Source organism: Leptodactylus fuscus, chromosome 1 (assembly GCF_031893055.1).
Source record: "Leptodactylus fuscus isolate aLepFus1 chromosome 1, aLepFus1.hap2, whole genome shotgun sequence".
Lineage (NCBI taxonomy): Eukaryota > Metazoa > Chordata > Amphibia > Anura > Leptodactylidae > Leptodactylus > Leptodactylus fuscus.
This window is the reverse complement of record NC_134265.1, coordinates 23,456,767-23,473,493: the sequence shown is the minus strand read 5'-3', so window position 1 is coordinate 23,473,493 and position 16,727 is coordinate 23,456,767. Positions and strand designations below refer to the sequence as shown.

The following is a 16,727-nucleotide window of genomic DNA, read 5'->3' as shown; positions in this document are numbered from 1 at the left end:
CCATAACACTACACAAGGCTGACTGCAATGGTCGACAGTGTAAGGGTTTTTGGGTTCCTCTACTCTAGTACATCAAATGGGGCCAACACGGCTTCGGGCAACTAATGGAAAAAACCACAAATGTCACCCAAAGTCGGTCGGCGATATCCAACCATCACCGGCGAGAATTCAGCAATTTATAGTCATAATGATAAAATATTGATAGGATATAAAATCCACATCTCATCTAAAGAGCAAAGACGGAGGGCAAAAAGTGTCTAGTCGTGAACCAGGGAAATTGGCCTGGTCCTTAAGGGGTTATAGATAACCTTTCACCACCTCCACCAACTCCAGTTCTTAGCATATAATAACAGCCGCCGCTTCACAGATTCCGGCACAGTTGGAATTTTTTCTCTAGCCCCTACCATTCCTGAGTAATCAATCCAGTTAGTTTTGGTGCCTGATATGGAACTAGACTCTCTAATGTCAAGTGGGTGGTGTCAGGAAGGAGCAGGCAAGGGGGCGTGTCTCAGAGCTCCAACGCGATACAAACAGTGCCAGAATTCCAATCGGAGTCAAACAGTTTAAGAGTGCTGGGCTACACCCTCATGTCTGCTCCTGCCTGACTTCACCCACTTGACATAAGGGAGTCTAGTGAACATATCAGACACCAAATGTAACTGTATGGATTGCTCAGGAACGGTGGGGGCTAGAAAAAAAATTCCAACTGTGCCGGTATCAGTGGAACGGGGCCTATCAAAGGATGTAATGAATTGGAGTTGGTGGAGGTGAAAGGTCCACTCTACATTGTAGGCCATGGTGCAGAGGAGTAGGTCCTCCTTCTTTAAATATATGGTAAAGCAGTTTCATATGTGCCTATACAGTCAGGAAAAGAGGAGGAGGGGAGGAAAGACTGGGAACATGAAGAGGAGATGTGAGTAATGGCCTACACAGCCCGTGGGGATTGCTGATTAAGATGACCCACTGACCACTCTGAGGCTACATAGTGTCCCAGCTCCTGTGGGAACTCCGGCATCACTTCCCAGCAGATAAACCTGTTCCAGGAGCCTTGAGATGTAGAAGACATAACAATAAACGACTGCAAGTAATGCTTTACCGCCATACAGTACAGCTGTGTATCTACAGTGATCTATCTACAGTGTCCAGCAAATAGGATGCAAATGTTGGGAGGTATTACACCAAAAATGGTCAGCCATATATCATCCTGTCATAACCTGAGGGCTGAACCGGTACATAGAGGAGATGGCGCACACCAAAGTCAGAACTGCCCCCATCCCTAAATAACGCATTGCGGGATGAACCTTGTACCATATACCCAAAATTGAACAATCACCTAAGGTTGCCATATAGTGGTGGGGAACGGTGGACCCTAAAAAGTGGTACTCAAGGAGCAAGCTCAAACTATCCGGTATTATGTAGCATTATACGGTGGTATATTGTGGTAACTATATGGCAATATAATGAGAGCAGCATACAGAAGTATTACTTTATGTACAAATTATATATGAGTAGTATATGACAACAATATGTGCGAACTATGTGACAGTGTTATTTGAAAACTATATGGCAGTATCATGTGAGCACTATATGGTAGCATTATGTGGAAACTATATGATGGCAATATGTGAGAGATGTTTGCAAATGCGTGAGAACTATATGGCAACATTCTGTGAGAACTACGTGACAATGTTAAGTAAGAACTATATGGACGTATTATATGAGAACTATATGGCAGTATTAAGAGAGAAAATTGAAGTATTGTGTGAGTACTAAATGGCAATAGTATCTGTCAACCATAGAACAATATAGCACTGAGAGAACTGAAATGGAAGTATTATGTGAGATTTATATGGCAATATTATGTTAGAACTATATGACAGTATTATGGGAAATGTGTATGACACTATTATGCGAAGCACTGTATTATATGAGAACTAGATGGCGGTATTATGAGAGAAAATTGAAGTATTGTGTGAGTACTAAATGGCAATAGTATCTGACAACCATATAACAGCATTATGTGAGAACAATATAGCACTGAGAGAACTGAAATGGAAGTATTATGTGTGATCTATATGGCAATATTATGTTAGAACTATATGACGGTATTATGGGAAATGTGTATGACACTATTATGCAAAGCACTATATTATATGAGAACTAGATGGCGGTATTATGTGGGCTGCTTAAGGAGGCATTATTTGGATACTGCATATTATTTTGGCAGTACGTGACGGCAATATGTGAGCTGTATATGGTAGTATTATGTCAGCTGAAATCGCAACAAAAACTGAAACCGTTCAGAAATTCCCCCCAAAAAACCATTATAGTCCCCCCAAGCAGATAGTAGTCCCTGCTAAAGGCACAGGAAGGAATTCTCCGCACATCATTGACCTGAGACATGGATACCATGGCCAGAATAATATCTAAGAAGATTGTGTTTTGTATGACGGTGTGAAAACATAACCTGAGAGGAACCTGAGAAGCGGCGGTGGCGGCGGCGTCCGCGGCTCCTACGTGATTAACAACTTATAGACAATAGAGGGACATAAAGAGGATGAATCCTGAGTCCATATTCATTACACTGAGAATTCAGAGTATGCGGCATTAGCAACAGAGCTTATCGGTGGGCGGCACAGCGACAGCACAGCGCCATTTAACCCCTTCAGGCAGGAGAAACATTTGGCCTCGTATCTGTTTACTATGTGGCAGTATTATTATATTACCTTGTTTGCCTTATTTTCTGATACTTTTTTATTTCCATTTGTTAAAATTCCTGCACACCTACAGCAATGCATCCGTCATAGTGAAAAAATAACCCACGCAGTAAAAAACATAACAATCGCTACGTCTACTCCATATCATGGGTATGCTCAGTATGGGGACAGGCCATGGATCTGATATGGGGTCCCTAGAGAGATGGGAAGGCCCAACCCAACCCCTTATCTTAGTGGGTGGTAAGAACCGGTATAAGGACGCCTGTCCATATGTCCTGTAAACAAGGATGTCGGAACTGAATTGTAGTAATATGTGGGGTACTATATGGCGTTATTATCTGAGTGATATAGGGAAGAACTATTATGTGGGCTCTTTAAGACAGTATTATTTGGAAACTGTAAATTATTTTGGCACTATCGAGTGGTATTATGTGTATTGTATATAGCGGTATTATCTTAGCACTATGTGGCAGCATTATGTGAACTGAAATAATAAGAAAAACTGTCTACAATTTGCCAAAAAACCTTCAACTCTCCAAAGGTTGTAGACAAAGGTATGACATGCCGTATTGCCTGTATTGAGATTTCTCTTCTGGAAACGACCACTTTGATTTTTAAATTCACACCCTGCTCAACACAGAATTTGCATAATCCCTGCCCCTGCCTAGAATTAGCATAAACCCCACCCTGTCCAGAATTAGCATAGGCCCCACTCAACCCAGAATGAACCTAACCCTTGCTCAATCCAGAATTACCATAAATAGCAGTCGTGCTAAACCGAAAATTAGCATAAACACCACCCCTGCTCAACCACGAATTAGCATAAGCCCCACCCCTGCTCAATCAAGAATTATCATAAGCCCCACCCCTGCTCAACAAATATTTAGCATAAGCCCCACCTCTGCTCAACCCAGAATTAGAATAAACAGTTACAGAATCTCACATCAATGTATCCTGAGCAGCGGAAGGCCTGTACTCCGAAATACTGACAGCAATGAGCCATGAGGCAGTGCACGCCTCGAGCCTCGCTGACAGCACCAGCACCTACTTATACTATTACATGAGATAGCATGAGTATAGCAATAGTATAGCTAAGGATTATTATATACAAGACAAATATAATGTAATATTAGAAGGTTATACATCGGATGATTACAGTTTTATAACTGGGACTATAGAAGTTATGTAATAGTGCTATAGCGACATCATAGCATTACTGTAGCATTATACGGCCAGAGAAGGAAAGCTTTATAACAGTTATATGGCGATATCATAAAACTATATAACTGGTATAAAGCTGTAGTGCTGGTATACATCTCACTACCTGGGATAAGGATATGTTTCTATTATATAACTGCAGCATTGTTATATCACTACCATTATTATACCCCTGCTCAAATAAAGCTATTATATACCTGCTATACTGTTATATATCTACCCATCTATTATATACCTACTGTACTGTTATATATCTATCTATTATATACCTACTATACTGTTATATAGCTATCCGTCTATTATATACCTACTGTACTGTTCTATATCTATCCATTATATATCTACTGTACTGTTATATATCTATCCGTCTATTATATACCTACTGAACTGTTATATATCAGTCTATTATATATCTACTGTACTGTTCTATATCTATTATATACTTACTGTACTGTTATATAGCTATCTATTATATACCTACTGTACTGTTATATATCTATTATATACCTACTGTACTGTTATACTGTATATCAGTCTATTGTATATCTGCTGTACTGTTATATATCTACCCATCTATTATATCCCTATATACTGTTATATATCTACCCATCTATTATATCCCTATATACTGTTATATAGCTATCCATCTATTATATACCTACTGTACTGTTATATATCTACCCATCTATTATATCCCTATATACTGTTATATAGCTACCCGCCTACTATAAACCTACAGTTGTATTATGTAGTTGATCACATTTAGATTCTAATATAACGGATGTTTTCGGACAGCGGAGATCTATCAGGAACGGATTTTATAATAATCCTAAAAATAACAAATAATAATAATTCTAAATATTTTATTTCCTAATCCCCAAATAAATGGGATTCCGCCATGTCTTATAACGTGGCACGGCTCCAGTGTACGGACGCCGTACGGTATCGCGCAGCGTTCCTTTGAACTCCCATACACTACGCCCCTTGCGCGGCGCTGACGTCTTGCTCCGACGCTCGATCTTATCGACATGTGTCTTAAACATGTTAAAAACAGCCAAAAAAATAAAATAAAAAATAAAAAGAAAGCCCAAAGTTCCCGGGCGAGCAGAAGATGTTCGTTTGATGTGCCGGGGTGGTTTCCCAACCAAATGACCCCGATGTCCAAGACACAGAGCCCCAGTGTGTCTCCAAGACTTCAAAGGATCCCGGCCTGGCCGCTTATTGGATCGGGGGCCATATAATGCCGCGTTCAGACGTTACATTTCATTTGGATCAGGTTTTATGGAACATTTCATTATCCGCAGAGTCGAAACCTGGAAATGTTTTGTATGAAATCCTGAGACTCTACCGCAAGATGATGAAAGTCAAGGAGGGGGAGATAAGACAGTAAAAATATCCCAGGTGCCATAGATCACAGCCAATGTATATCAAACAAGGCTTAAAGGAGACCCCGGGGGAGCAAAGCACTGACTATAGGGGGCAGCACCGGGGGGCGGCGCTTTACCTGCTCAATAATACATTATAGATGTAGCAGAGCTGAGTTGGTCACCAGGCTTTGATTTGACATAGGATGGCTGATAAATCCATCACGTTATCAGAAGCGCAAGTAGGTTTGACAGATGTAGCAGAGTTAGGATTGTTAGACATAGCAGTGCTGAGTTTGTTATCTAGCACCACTCAACATCAGGACAGGTAGTCTTTAAAACCATCCGTCATATCTATGTTGATAGGTGTAGCAGAGCTAAGATTGTTAGACACAGCAGACCTAAGTTTGTCTAAGATCACAACAGGTCGTCTTTGATTTTAGGTAAACGCGTAATATCATTGGACGCACAAGTACGTTTCATAGATGTAGCGGGGTTAAGATTGTTAGACATGGTAGAGCTGAGTTTGTCACCTAGCACAACTCAGGCAGCCTTTGATGTTACTTAGGACTGTAAGTAGGTAAACCCAAGATAACAATGGACGCATACGTACAGGGGATAGATGTAGCAGGGCTGAGATTGTTAGATAGAGTTGTAGGTTAACCCATCATATGATGAAATGCACAAGTAAGTTTCAGAAATGTAGCAGAGCTAAGACTGTTAGACATAGAGCTAAACCCAAGTATAGATCGTATAGATCGTATATACAAATATGATTTACAGATGTAGCAGAGCTAAGACTGTTAGACATAGAGCTAAATCCAAGGATGCACAAATACGACTGAGAGATGTAGCAGAGCTAAGCTTGTTAAATGTAGTAGAGAGGAACCCATCATATCACTAGAGGTACAAGTACAACTGATAGATGTAGCAGAGCTAAGATTGTTAGGTGAATCCTATTTACTTTATTATCACATACGTTATATACGTAGCTGAGTTTGTCATGTGGCACAACGCGAGATGGAATGCAGATTCATCTATCATATTCTAATGTGAATACTCAAATGTAGCAGAGCTGAGTTTGCTACACCTAGTAGAGCGGAGCCTAATCTGTAGGTAAAACTAGATTATATATTCAATTCGTATAAAATAGGCAGCAGCAAAGAGTTAAAAGACAAGCTCAGCTCTGCTACATCCATCTCCACCTGCAATACAGCTGGCTTGAGAAAAGCTTATCAGCCCTGTATTACCATGAACACCATCAGGTCTTCTGAACATCTGCAACCGACCCCCTCCCCCCCTTCCCGGGGATTACAGATGTAGCAGAGCTAATTTTGCTAGATTTAGCATTACTGAACTATTATCTATAATTTTCCATAACGCGGCGCTATATTATCCTCACTTACAGAATTATTAAATTGCGTACCAGCTGCAGGCGCAAAGAGTTAAATGGCAAAGTCAGCTCTGCTACATCGGCCTGCCAACCCTATTACCATGGACCCACTGGCATATCGGATGAACAGCTGCAAAGCCATCGTTCCCTGGGGATTGCAGAGGTGTAGCAGAGCAAGTAGTAGTGCTGGATCTTATGTGCAGTGTAATAGACAACACATTGGGCTCTGCTACATCTACAGGCTGCATGCAGCTGGTTTGATAAAGCCTTATCAGACCCGCATTACCATGTATACCTGCAGGCCGGCAAAACAGCTGCAACCCAACTACCCCCCAGGGATTTCGGAGCCTAATTTGTTAGATGTAGCAGAGCTGAGTGCGTTGAAGGTATTAGTGTTGAACCTTATCGGTAGTTTTACACGAGACCTATTGCATTATTTTCAATTACAGATATATCAAGGTGTATCTTAGAAGCTCCAAAGCGTTAAGCGACAAACTCAGCTCTGCTACATGGCCATACATACAGCGGGTTAGATAAAGGCTTATCAGGCCTACACTACTCCGGCAGGTCTTCTCAACAGCTGCAACCCAACTTCCCCCAGCAATTACTTAAACAATGAGGGGTCTCAGGACGGGTGTAATTTATTCTTCACAGTCTGGGCCCCCAGAGAGGAGCCGCTACATCCAGACTCTCTGCGGTTATACTAAGACCACCAAACCCATTTCCTTCACAGCTCAGTCACTCGCACCACTCTGCTACACCAATCTACTATACATGGGGGTGACCAGACCCCCACCACTAGGCCCTGGCACTACTGTGGGCATGGGAGATATAAGATTCCCAGAGATGCCACAGATAATAGATTATCTACAGAGGAAGGAAGGAATTATATCATACACAACCCTACGGAAAGATCCGGCAGGAATATCTTCTGTATATTATCTATATGTAGGGGGTATACAGGGCAATACTATAAACAGTATACAGCTCTCTAATACCGACCACTAATGTGTGATACAGCCGGGGAGGCCATGGGGCATATACCAAGGGATTGTTATGGAAAAATACCTGTTATCTATCTATCTATCTATCTATCTATCTATCTATCTCCTATCTATCTATCTATCTATCTATCTATCTATCTATCTCCTATCTATCTATCTATCTATCTATCTATCTATCTATCTATCTATCTATCTCCTATCTATCTATCTATCTATCTATCTCCTATCTATCTATCTATCTATCTATCTATCTATCTATCTATCTATCATCTATCTATCTATCTATCTCTCTATCTATCTATCATCTATCTATCTATCTATCTATCTCCTATCTATCTATCTATCTATCTATCTATCTATCTATCTATCTATCTATCTCCTATCTATCTATCTATCTATCTATCTATCTATCTCCTATCTATCTATCTATCTATCTATCTATCTATCTATCTATCTCCTATCTATCTATCTATCTATCTATCTCCTATCTATCTATCTATCTATCTATCTCCTATCTATCTATCTATCTATCTATCTATCTATCATCTATCTATCTATCTATCTCCTATCTATCTATCTCCTATCTATCTATCTATCTATCTATCTATCTATCTATCTCCTATCTATCTATCTATCTATCTATCTATCTATCTATCTCCTATCTATCTATCTATCTATCTATCTATCTATCTATCATCTATATATCTATCTATCATCTATATATCTATCTATCTATCTATCTATCTATCTATCTCCTATCTATCTATCTATCTATCTCCTATCTATCTATCTATCTATCTATCTATCTATCTATCTCCTATCTATCTATCTATCTATCTATCTATCTCCTATCTATCTATCTATCTATCTATCTATCTATCTTCTATCTATCTATCTATCTATCTATCTATCTATCTCCTATCTATCTATCTATCTATCTATCTATCTATCTATCTCCTATCTATCTATCTATCTATCTATCTATCTATCTATCTCCTATCTATCTATCTATCTATCTATCTATCTATCTCTCTCCTATCTATCTATCTATCTATCTATCTATCTATCTATCTATCTATCTATCTATCTATCCAACTAATCTATTATTATATCTATATTTATCTCTAACCATCCAGTATTGCAGCCTTAGAGTCACTGATGTAACATCTGATAACCAAATCCCAGCATTAATATTACTACTAATCTCCTCTGATAGAAGTATCTATGGTCTCTATGGTCGGCAGTGATGGATACTTGTTCTGGTGTGTCAGCCATATGTGACCCTAATATCACTGGAGACCCCGATAATACCCCAGAGGAGAATCATCAATGCTCAGCTAAATACACTATCTATAAGGAAGACGTCCGGGTGTCTACAGTATACAGCATGATGTAGCTGAGCTGAATATGTCAAATACACTTTGTGAACCTTTCGGAATTTTCTGCATAAACTTAGACGACATCAGATTGTCACACAAATCCTAAAAGTAGATAAAAGAGTCGAAAATATTAGACCGGGTCGTTTATTTATAGGAAACAAAATGACCCAATATCTCATATCTGTGAGGGGCAAAAGTATGTGAACCTTTGCTATTAAAACATGGTGCATAACGGTTTGGGGAATTGTCCGGCACATTGGCCCACTCCTCTTTATAAAGCAGCTTCAGCTCTGTTCTATTGGTGGTTTCCTCCCATGAACTTCTCACTTTCGCTTCTTCTAGAACATTCTATTGGATTAAGGTCAGGACTTGGCCATGTCCATTGTTTGATATTCCGCCTCGCCTGCTTGGGGTCTTCGATGCGGCAAACCAGGCCCAAACCATGATCCTACCGCCGCCATCTTTCACAGAGGATTCCGGAATTCAGGGATTCCCTTTTTTAAAAAAAAGTTCTATTTTGGTCTCATCTGTGCCCAGATTTGTGTTCCAATGTCCAGGTGATCTTCATGGGTGGCCTTGTTCCTTTCTCCTTGCGTTTCGGCCTCCTGATAACATTAGGTAATACGAGAAAGGTCTTCAGTTACTTTAAGGTCCTTTGTGACTATTTTTGACCTTGTTCTTCTTGTGGTGACCCCTCCTGGGGTACAGGGGGGCGGGGGTTAATCCTGGTCTGGGATATCCCACCTTTGAATGGTGGACCCCAGACTCCTTAGAGATGGATGTGTCATCTTCTCCAAACCTCCACGACTCTTCTTTTGAGGTCCTCGGACATCTCCTTTGTTCATACCTTGATACATGGCCATCAACTTGTGTTGTGAAGACCAAACTTTGATACGTTCCTGTTCTTACATAAGACGGGTCACCCGCTCGCCCCCCGCCACCGCCCCCCAACCTTACTACATAGATGTCCTATTGGATCATTTTCTTCCGTAAGGAATAAGATTTCTCACTCATTCATTGGATTTGGTTTTCTTCATCACTTTTTAGACTGATGTCGTTTTTGGATAAATTTAGATATAGGACTATAGAAAATTCTGAAGGGTTCACAAACTTTCAAGCTAATAAGGCGCCTCTGAAAAATGATGACAAATACAGCTCTGCTACATATGGCAAACTGGGCAAAGCCTACGTATTGTATGCCTTTAACAAATACAGCTCTGCTACATCTGACAAACTAGGTCATCGTCTATAGGACAGATTTTATATACTTTAAACATTCCTGTAACATAGTTGCATCTTATAGGCAGCAAACTCAGCTCTGCTACATATGACATATTCTGCACACATTGTATACATCTACTATAAACAGCTGAGAAACCTGACAAACACAGCTCTACCACACCAGACTAACTCAACTCTGCTGCATATGACGCCGACTGGTTTCCTGGCTGACAAACTCATCTCTGCTACATCTTAAAAGTTCATCATTTATATCTACGAACCTAAAAATTCTACCTAACAAACACAACTCTGCTACACCTGACTGATCTTTTAAAGGTACAGTACCTGCGTATAAGACTGCCGATAGAAATGGCCAAAGCAAGTCCTGGTGACTCCTAAATAGGGGGCCTATGGCGCTACCCACTGACAACCCTGCTGCAAATACCCCAAAACGACACAACAAAAAAAGCACAAACTGCGCCCAACACCATAAACACAGCAAATGAGAAACACATTGCGGCCGAAACAGGAAACAAACTTTTCTTCAGCTCAATTTCCTGACAGTGGGAAAGGTATTAGAGCCCTGACACGTCTGATGCCCCCGCCGCCGCAAACACAAAGAGACTCAAGGAGCAAAGACTTAGGAAGAGCCCCGAGACAACAGCAAAGTCAGCTGGTGCCCCCTATATGTCACACAAGATGGTCATAGGTGACCCCGGGCACAAGGGAGGCAACAGAGGGGGCGCTGTACAGCAGAGATGAGACCAGATCACTGATATTGGAGAGGAGTTTGTCATCTGGTGCAGTCTGGGGATTGGGGGGTTATAGAAGACTGAAGGTAAATCTACTGACAAGTAACGTCACAGATCATCCAACTATACATGTGGTGTCATCCTATAAGCCCAAAGATATAATATTATATACAATTATCTATCTATCTATCTCCTATCTATCTATCTATCTATCTATTTATCTCCTATCTATCTATCTATCTATCTATCTATCTATCTCCTATCTATCTATCTATCTATCTATCTATCTATCTCCTATCTATCTATCTATCTATCTATCTATCTATCTATCTATCTCCTATCTATCTATCTATCTATCTATCTATCTATCATCTATCTATCAATCATCTATCTATCTATCTATCTATCTATCTCCTATCTATCTATCTATCTATCTATCTATCTATCTCCTATCTATCTATCTATCTATCTATCTATCTATCAATCATCTATCTATCTATCTATCTATCTATCTCCTATCTATCTATCTATCTATCTATCTATCTATCTATCTATCTATCTATCTATCATCTATCTATCTATCTCCTATCATCTATCTCCTATCTATCTATCTATCTATCTATCTATCTATCTATCTATCTATCTATCTATCTATCTATCTTCTATCTATCTATCTATCTATCTATCTATCTATCATCTATCTATCTATCTATCTATCTCCTATCTATCTATCTATCTATCTATCTATCTATCTATCTATCACCCTGTCTATCCTCTTCCCTCTCCAGACGATATATATAGTACACATATAAACCAACCATTATATAACACACTGTACCATAACTCTTACTATGGCCGCATGACTATACACCTGCACCTATATACACATATACAGACACTCACATACATGCACATGACACACTGAATGTCTTTTAGGTTCTGAACATGATGGAAAATTAACAAATATATATATATATATATATATATATATATATATATATATATATATATATATATATACACACACACACTCCTATAATAGATAGATAGATAGATAGATAGATAGATAGATAGGAGATAGATAGATAGATAGATAGATAGATAGATAGGAGATAGATAGGAGATAGATAGATAGATAGGAGATAGATAGGATAGGAGATAGATAGATAGGAGATAGATAGATAGATAGATAGATAGGAGACAGATAGATAGGAGATAGATAGATAGATAGATAGATAGATAGATAGATAGGAGATAGATAGATAGATAGATAGATAGATAGGAGATAGATAGATAGATAGATAGATAGATAGATAGATAGATAGGAGATAGATAGATAGGAGATAGATAGATAGATAGATAGATAGATAGATAGATAGGAGATAGATAGATAGATAGATAGGAGACAGATAGATAGGAGATAGATAGATAGATAGATAGATAGATAGATAGATAGATAGATAGATAGATAGGAGATAGATAGATAGATAGATAGATAGATAGATAGGAGATAGATAGATAGATAGATAGATAGATAGGAGATAGATAGATAGGAGATAGATAGATAGATAGATAGATAGATAGATAGATAGATAGGAGATAGATAGATAGATAGATAGATAGGAGATAGATAGATAGATAGATAGATAGATAGATAGGAGATAGATAGATAGATAGATAGATAGATAGATAGATAGATAGATAGATAGGAGATAGATAGATAGATAGATAGATAGATAGATAGATAGGAGATAGATAGATAGGAGATAGACAGACTAAACATATGTGCTTTTGAATACATACGTAGTAATGTTCATCTGTGTATATGTCATATACATATACATACACAGTATACACAAACATATACAATCAGATATGTATATATACAGAGTATGTACATACATACACAAATATACACATATATCTAAATCCATCTATCGAACAATCTATCTATCTATACAGTTTACACATACATATATAGAAAGGAGACATGTGACACACACATATACAGTATATATATAATGCACCTACACACACACACATATATATACTGTATATACAGACATATTAGAGACCTCATTGTCTCTGGACATTATCTGACTGTTTCCAATTCTAAATCTTTTCAGGACTATCCATGTACAGTTCTATCATTGCCCCCCAGGAGAGATGAGGATATGGGGGACCCCCTGACTGCCCCCAGTTGTTATTACATGTGCTGATATGCTGTGAGATTTCCGACTAGTAGGACAAGCAGCGGGGCCTTTAGTGTAATTGTAGGTTTGTGTAAATGACACAAGTCATGTGCATAGTTGTGATAAATGATGGTGTGCACTCAGGTGCAGAAAAGGCCCCAAACACCCAGGAGCCGGGGCCCAACCATGAAGGGCCCAACCCCAGGTGCAGACCCTGGGACCCCCTGCAATCTGATCCCACAACACAAAGGTTCCCAAACAGCACCCCACGTCATAAGGAGATTGTCCAAGACGGACTACAATCACTTCATGACACTGCTACAACACAAAAGGACCATGTGGGAGGCAGATGTAGCAGAGCTGGGTTTGTCACTTGGCACCACTCAATCCTAATGCGCTGATTCTCCATAGGGCCATAGTTAAGCCTACTCATAGGTCACAGAGGTATCCTTGATGGACAGTGCGAGGACAATCTCAGCTCTGCTACATCTGCATAGTATCTGAACTTTCTAACCATGGCTGCTTATCTGTTTCCCAAGGAATGTGCTAGAACCTCTATGGACATTGGAATGATTTATCAGCGATACCTTGAAATTCCTCAACACGGAAAGAAACTTCAGGGCCAAAAATTACATTTGCACGTCCTAAATCTCATAATAGAATTTTTGAATTTTTTTTTTTTTTTTTGTCTTGTTTCAAAAAATTGGAATTTTTTATTTGGGGAGACGATCAAGTTATTTTTCAGGCTGAAAGGGTCAAACACACGTATAATTATATAGACCAATGGGGCCTAAAAATTTTCTAGGGGGTCCTTATACCCTCTATAGGGGCGGCCGGTCCTATAGGGTAAGGAATAAGTAAAAAAAAAAAACGAGAACAGAGACTGCAAAATACATTTCGGGCGGGCACACGCGTGGCATACACATTCTCGGCAAGATGCCTGGCACAATATCAAAAAAGCGTACAATGCAAAATCCCTGCCAGAACAATACCCGCTCCATTATAAACAAAAATCTGTTTGTCGCGCGGACGAGTTTTTATAGAACGGTATAGAATTAGCATCCACGACAAAAAAAAAAACACCCTGGTCTGCGGTCACCCTTAAATTACAAAAAAAAAAATTCAAATTTATATATTTTTTTTTATATTAACAAAAAAATATATATTTGAAAAATTTTTGGAAATTTTTGAAATTTTTCTCTATTTATTTTTCCAATCCAGGTTAAATTTTTTTTAACTCTACATTCCCTCCACAAAATTGAATCTGACTATGGGTCCACGAGCCACACAGCTTAATGGGCCTAGCAGGACACGAGCCCTTTCCTGTTGGCCTCTTGCCCCTGACCCGGGCACCGTCCAGGACCCTGATGAAGTGACAGGGTAAAACTATACAAATGCGAAATTGTAGCTGCCTGTTTTCACCGTGACATTGCTTTAACACATGTTGTTTTTGTGTTGATTTTTTTTTTTTTCTTTCTTCCCCCCTTTCGAAACGAAAATCCTTTTTCTTTCCCATGGCAGAGGGGCAAGAGGAAAATCAACTTCCAGATGGTAATAGAAAACCTGCCGCTGAACTAGGGAGCCAAATGCCACACATACTTCTGTAATCGCACATATGTGCCCTGAGACACCAACCCTCCAACAACAAAAAAAAAAGCAAAAAAACAAAAACACACAAAATCGACCAAATTCAAAAATTTCAAAAAATTGACATTCCACATCTCTATAGCTTGCGATCAATTTGACAAAATAGGTTGTTTTTTTTTTCTCCTTCCAGCCTGTCGTTTGTTTAACAAATTTTCCCCACAAAGATCTGGAAAACCTCACGAAACAGGAGGAAAAAAAAACCCAAAACACTGTGCCAATTGTACCGCATTAAAACTTCCAAGGGTAGTAAAAAAAAATAAAAATGCAATATAAAAAAAAATTCACGTCATAACAACATCAATAAAAGGTTGTAAAAAATAAAATATATCGGTTACATTGTTGCTAAAAATTCTATACAAAAATACACAAGTTTTTTTGGATATACAGGAGCCACAAGTTGAAGTCGCACGGTAAATACGAGCACGGTGGTATATCGGACATGGGTAGAATTTTATGGCAGATGTAGCAGAGCTGAGTGAGTTGTAAAGCAGTAGATGGCAGGTAGACGATAGGAAAGGACGCAGCCCCAGAGGGTTACATGACAAATTCAGCTCTGCTACATCGTCGATAGGAGACATAGGGGGGCTAGTCAGGCACAGACACAGACACAATTGTCACACATGTAGGTTAAGGGGAGAGACACAAGACAGCAGTCGTACAGGGCGCACTCTGCAGCGAGGCATGCTCTTATCGTCCCTCGCTGCACCGTTTGCCGTTCCGTGCGTTCCACATTCCTACGACAATAAAACTTGTCACAATTACACCTTTAATTACAGACTTCTCTTACCGCTTTGCCATTATAGTAGTACATCAAAGAGTTTCCGCCCAGTCCCGGGATTGGGTATGCGCAATACATAGTGTCGGGTTCTTTTTTCTCCTCAGTACCACTCTTAACAACTTTTTATTTCAAACTCGCTGTCCCTTTTTTCACAACAATTCCTTCACTTGCATTTTCCCATATGGCCAGGCCAAGCATGGTGAATATGCAAAGCAGGGAGAGACCATTGCTGACGTTTGGGCGGGGGGGAGGTGGCTAGTACTCTCTCTCTGCTGTCAGACGACAGCCTAACTTTCCACAGTGATTCTGGAAATCATCCCAGCACTGACTTAGCTGTAATTCCGAGTGCCTGCGAGGAGAGCGGACGGATTCAACTTTTCCATGTTTTCTTTAAAAAAAAATTAAAAAAAATAAAAAATTCCAAAAATTCCAAAAATAATAATAAAAAAAAAAATTAAAAAAATTAGGTTGGCAGTCAGGGCTCCGTCGACCCGTCTGGATCCAGTTCGTTTGCAGATTCCTGGTATTATTTTTTCTGTGTGTGTGTAAGTGCTGGATTTTTGCAGCCCCCCCCCCTCTTTTTTTTTTTGCTTCCCCCTTAAAATTTCCACTTAACTGCCTTGGGGTAAAAGTAGGAGAGGGTCCATAATTGTGCGGAATACAAATGCAGTTAATTGACTCCCCCTCTCGCTCTCTCCCTCTCTTTCTTTTTTTGTTTTAATTTGATTAAAAAGCGAGTGGCAGGAAGGGATTCGTATGATGCACATCTAATAACTATACCATCTGTCTCTGCTCCTGGCAGGCTCCCAGCATTGTACGCAGCTGCTTGGGAACCCAGTTCAGAAAAGGAAGGGGGGGGGGGGGGGATATGTGGTGGGGTTGGGGGGGGGGGGTTTGAAAATAATAATAAATAAATAAAAACCATTCTGACCTAGCTGAAAGGAAAAGGAACCAGTGATTCTCATTCTGTGGTCCACGAAAGCACGAAAAGACCCGATAAACTTAAAATACAAAAAATTAAAAAACATCCAAATGAAATAGATGGCATAAGCTCCTCCCTAT

The 16,727-nt window shown here is 39.5% G+C and overlaps 1 protein-coding gene across 12 annotated transcripts in view; it reads right to left on the bottom strand.

The window, feature by feature from the left end:
* The window catches only part of TCF4 (transcription factor 4), a 323,749-nt gene that overhangs the window by 82,040 nt on the left and 224,982 nt on the right, over positions 1–16,727 (bottom strand). The window contains exon 1 of one of the 12 annotated variants that reach the window (XM_075268518.1): positions 15,675–15,916. The exons of 10 other annotated variants lie outside the window; for them this stretch is intronic. In XM_075268518.1, coding sequence (XP_075124619.1) covers positions 15,675–15,743 — 69 coding nt within the window. In that variant the 5' untranslated portion in view covers positions 15,744–15,916. Of the gene's footprint in view, positions 1–15,674; positions 15,917–16,727 lie in introns of those variants that run through there. One more of the 12 variants, XM_075268526.1, reaches the window with a different exon arrangement.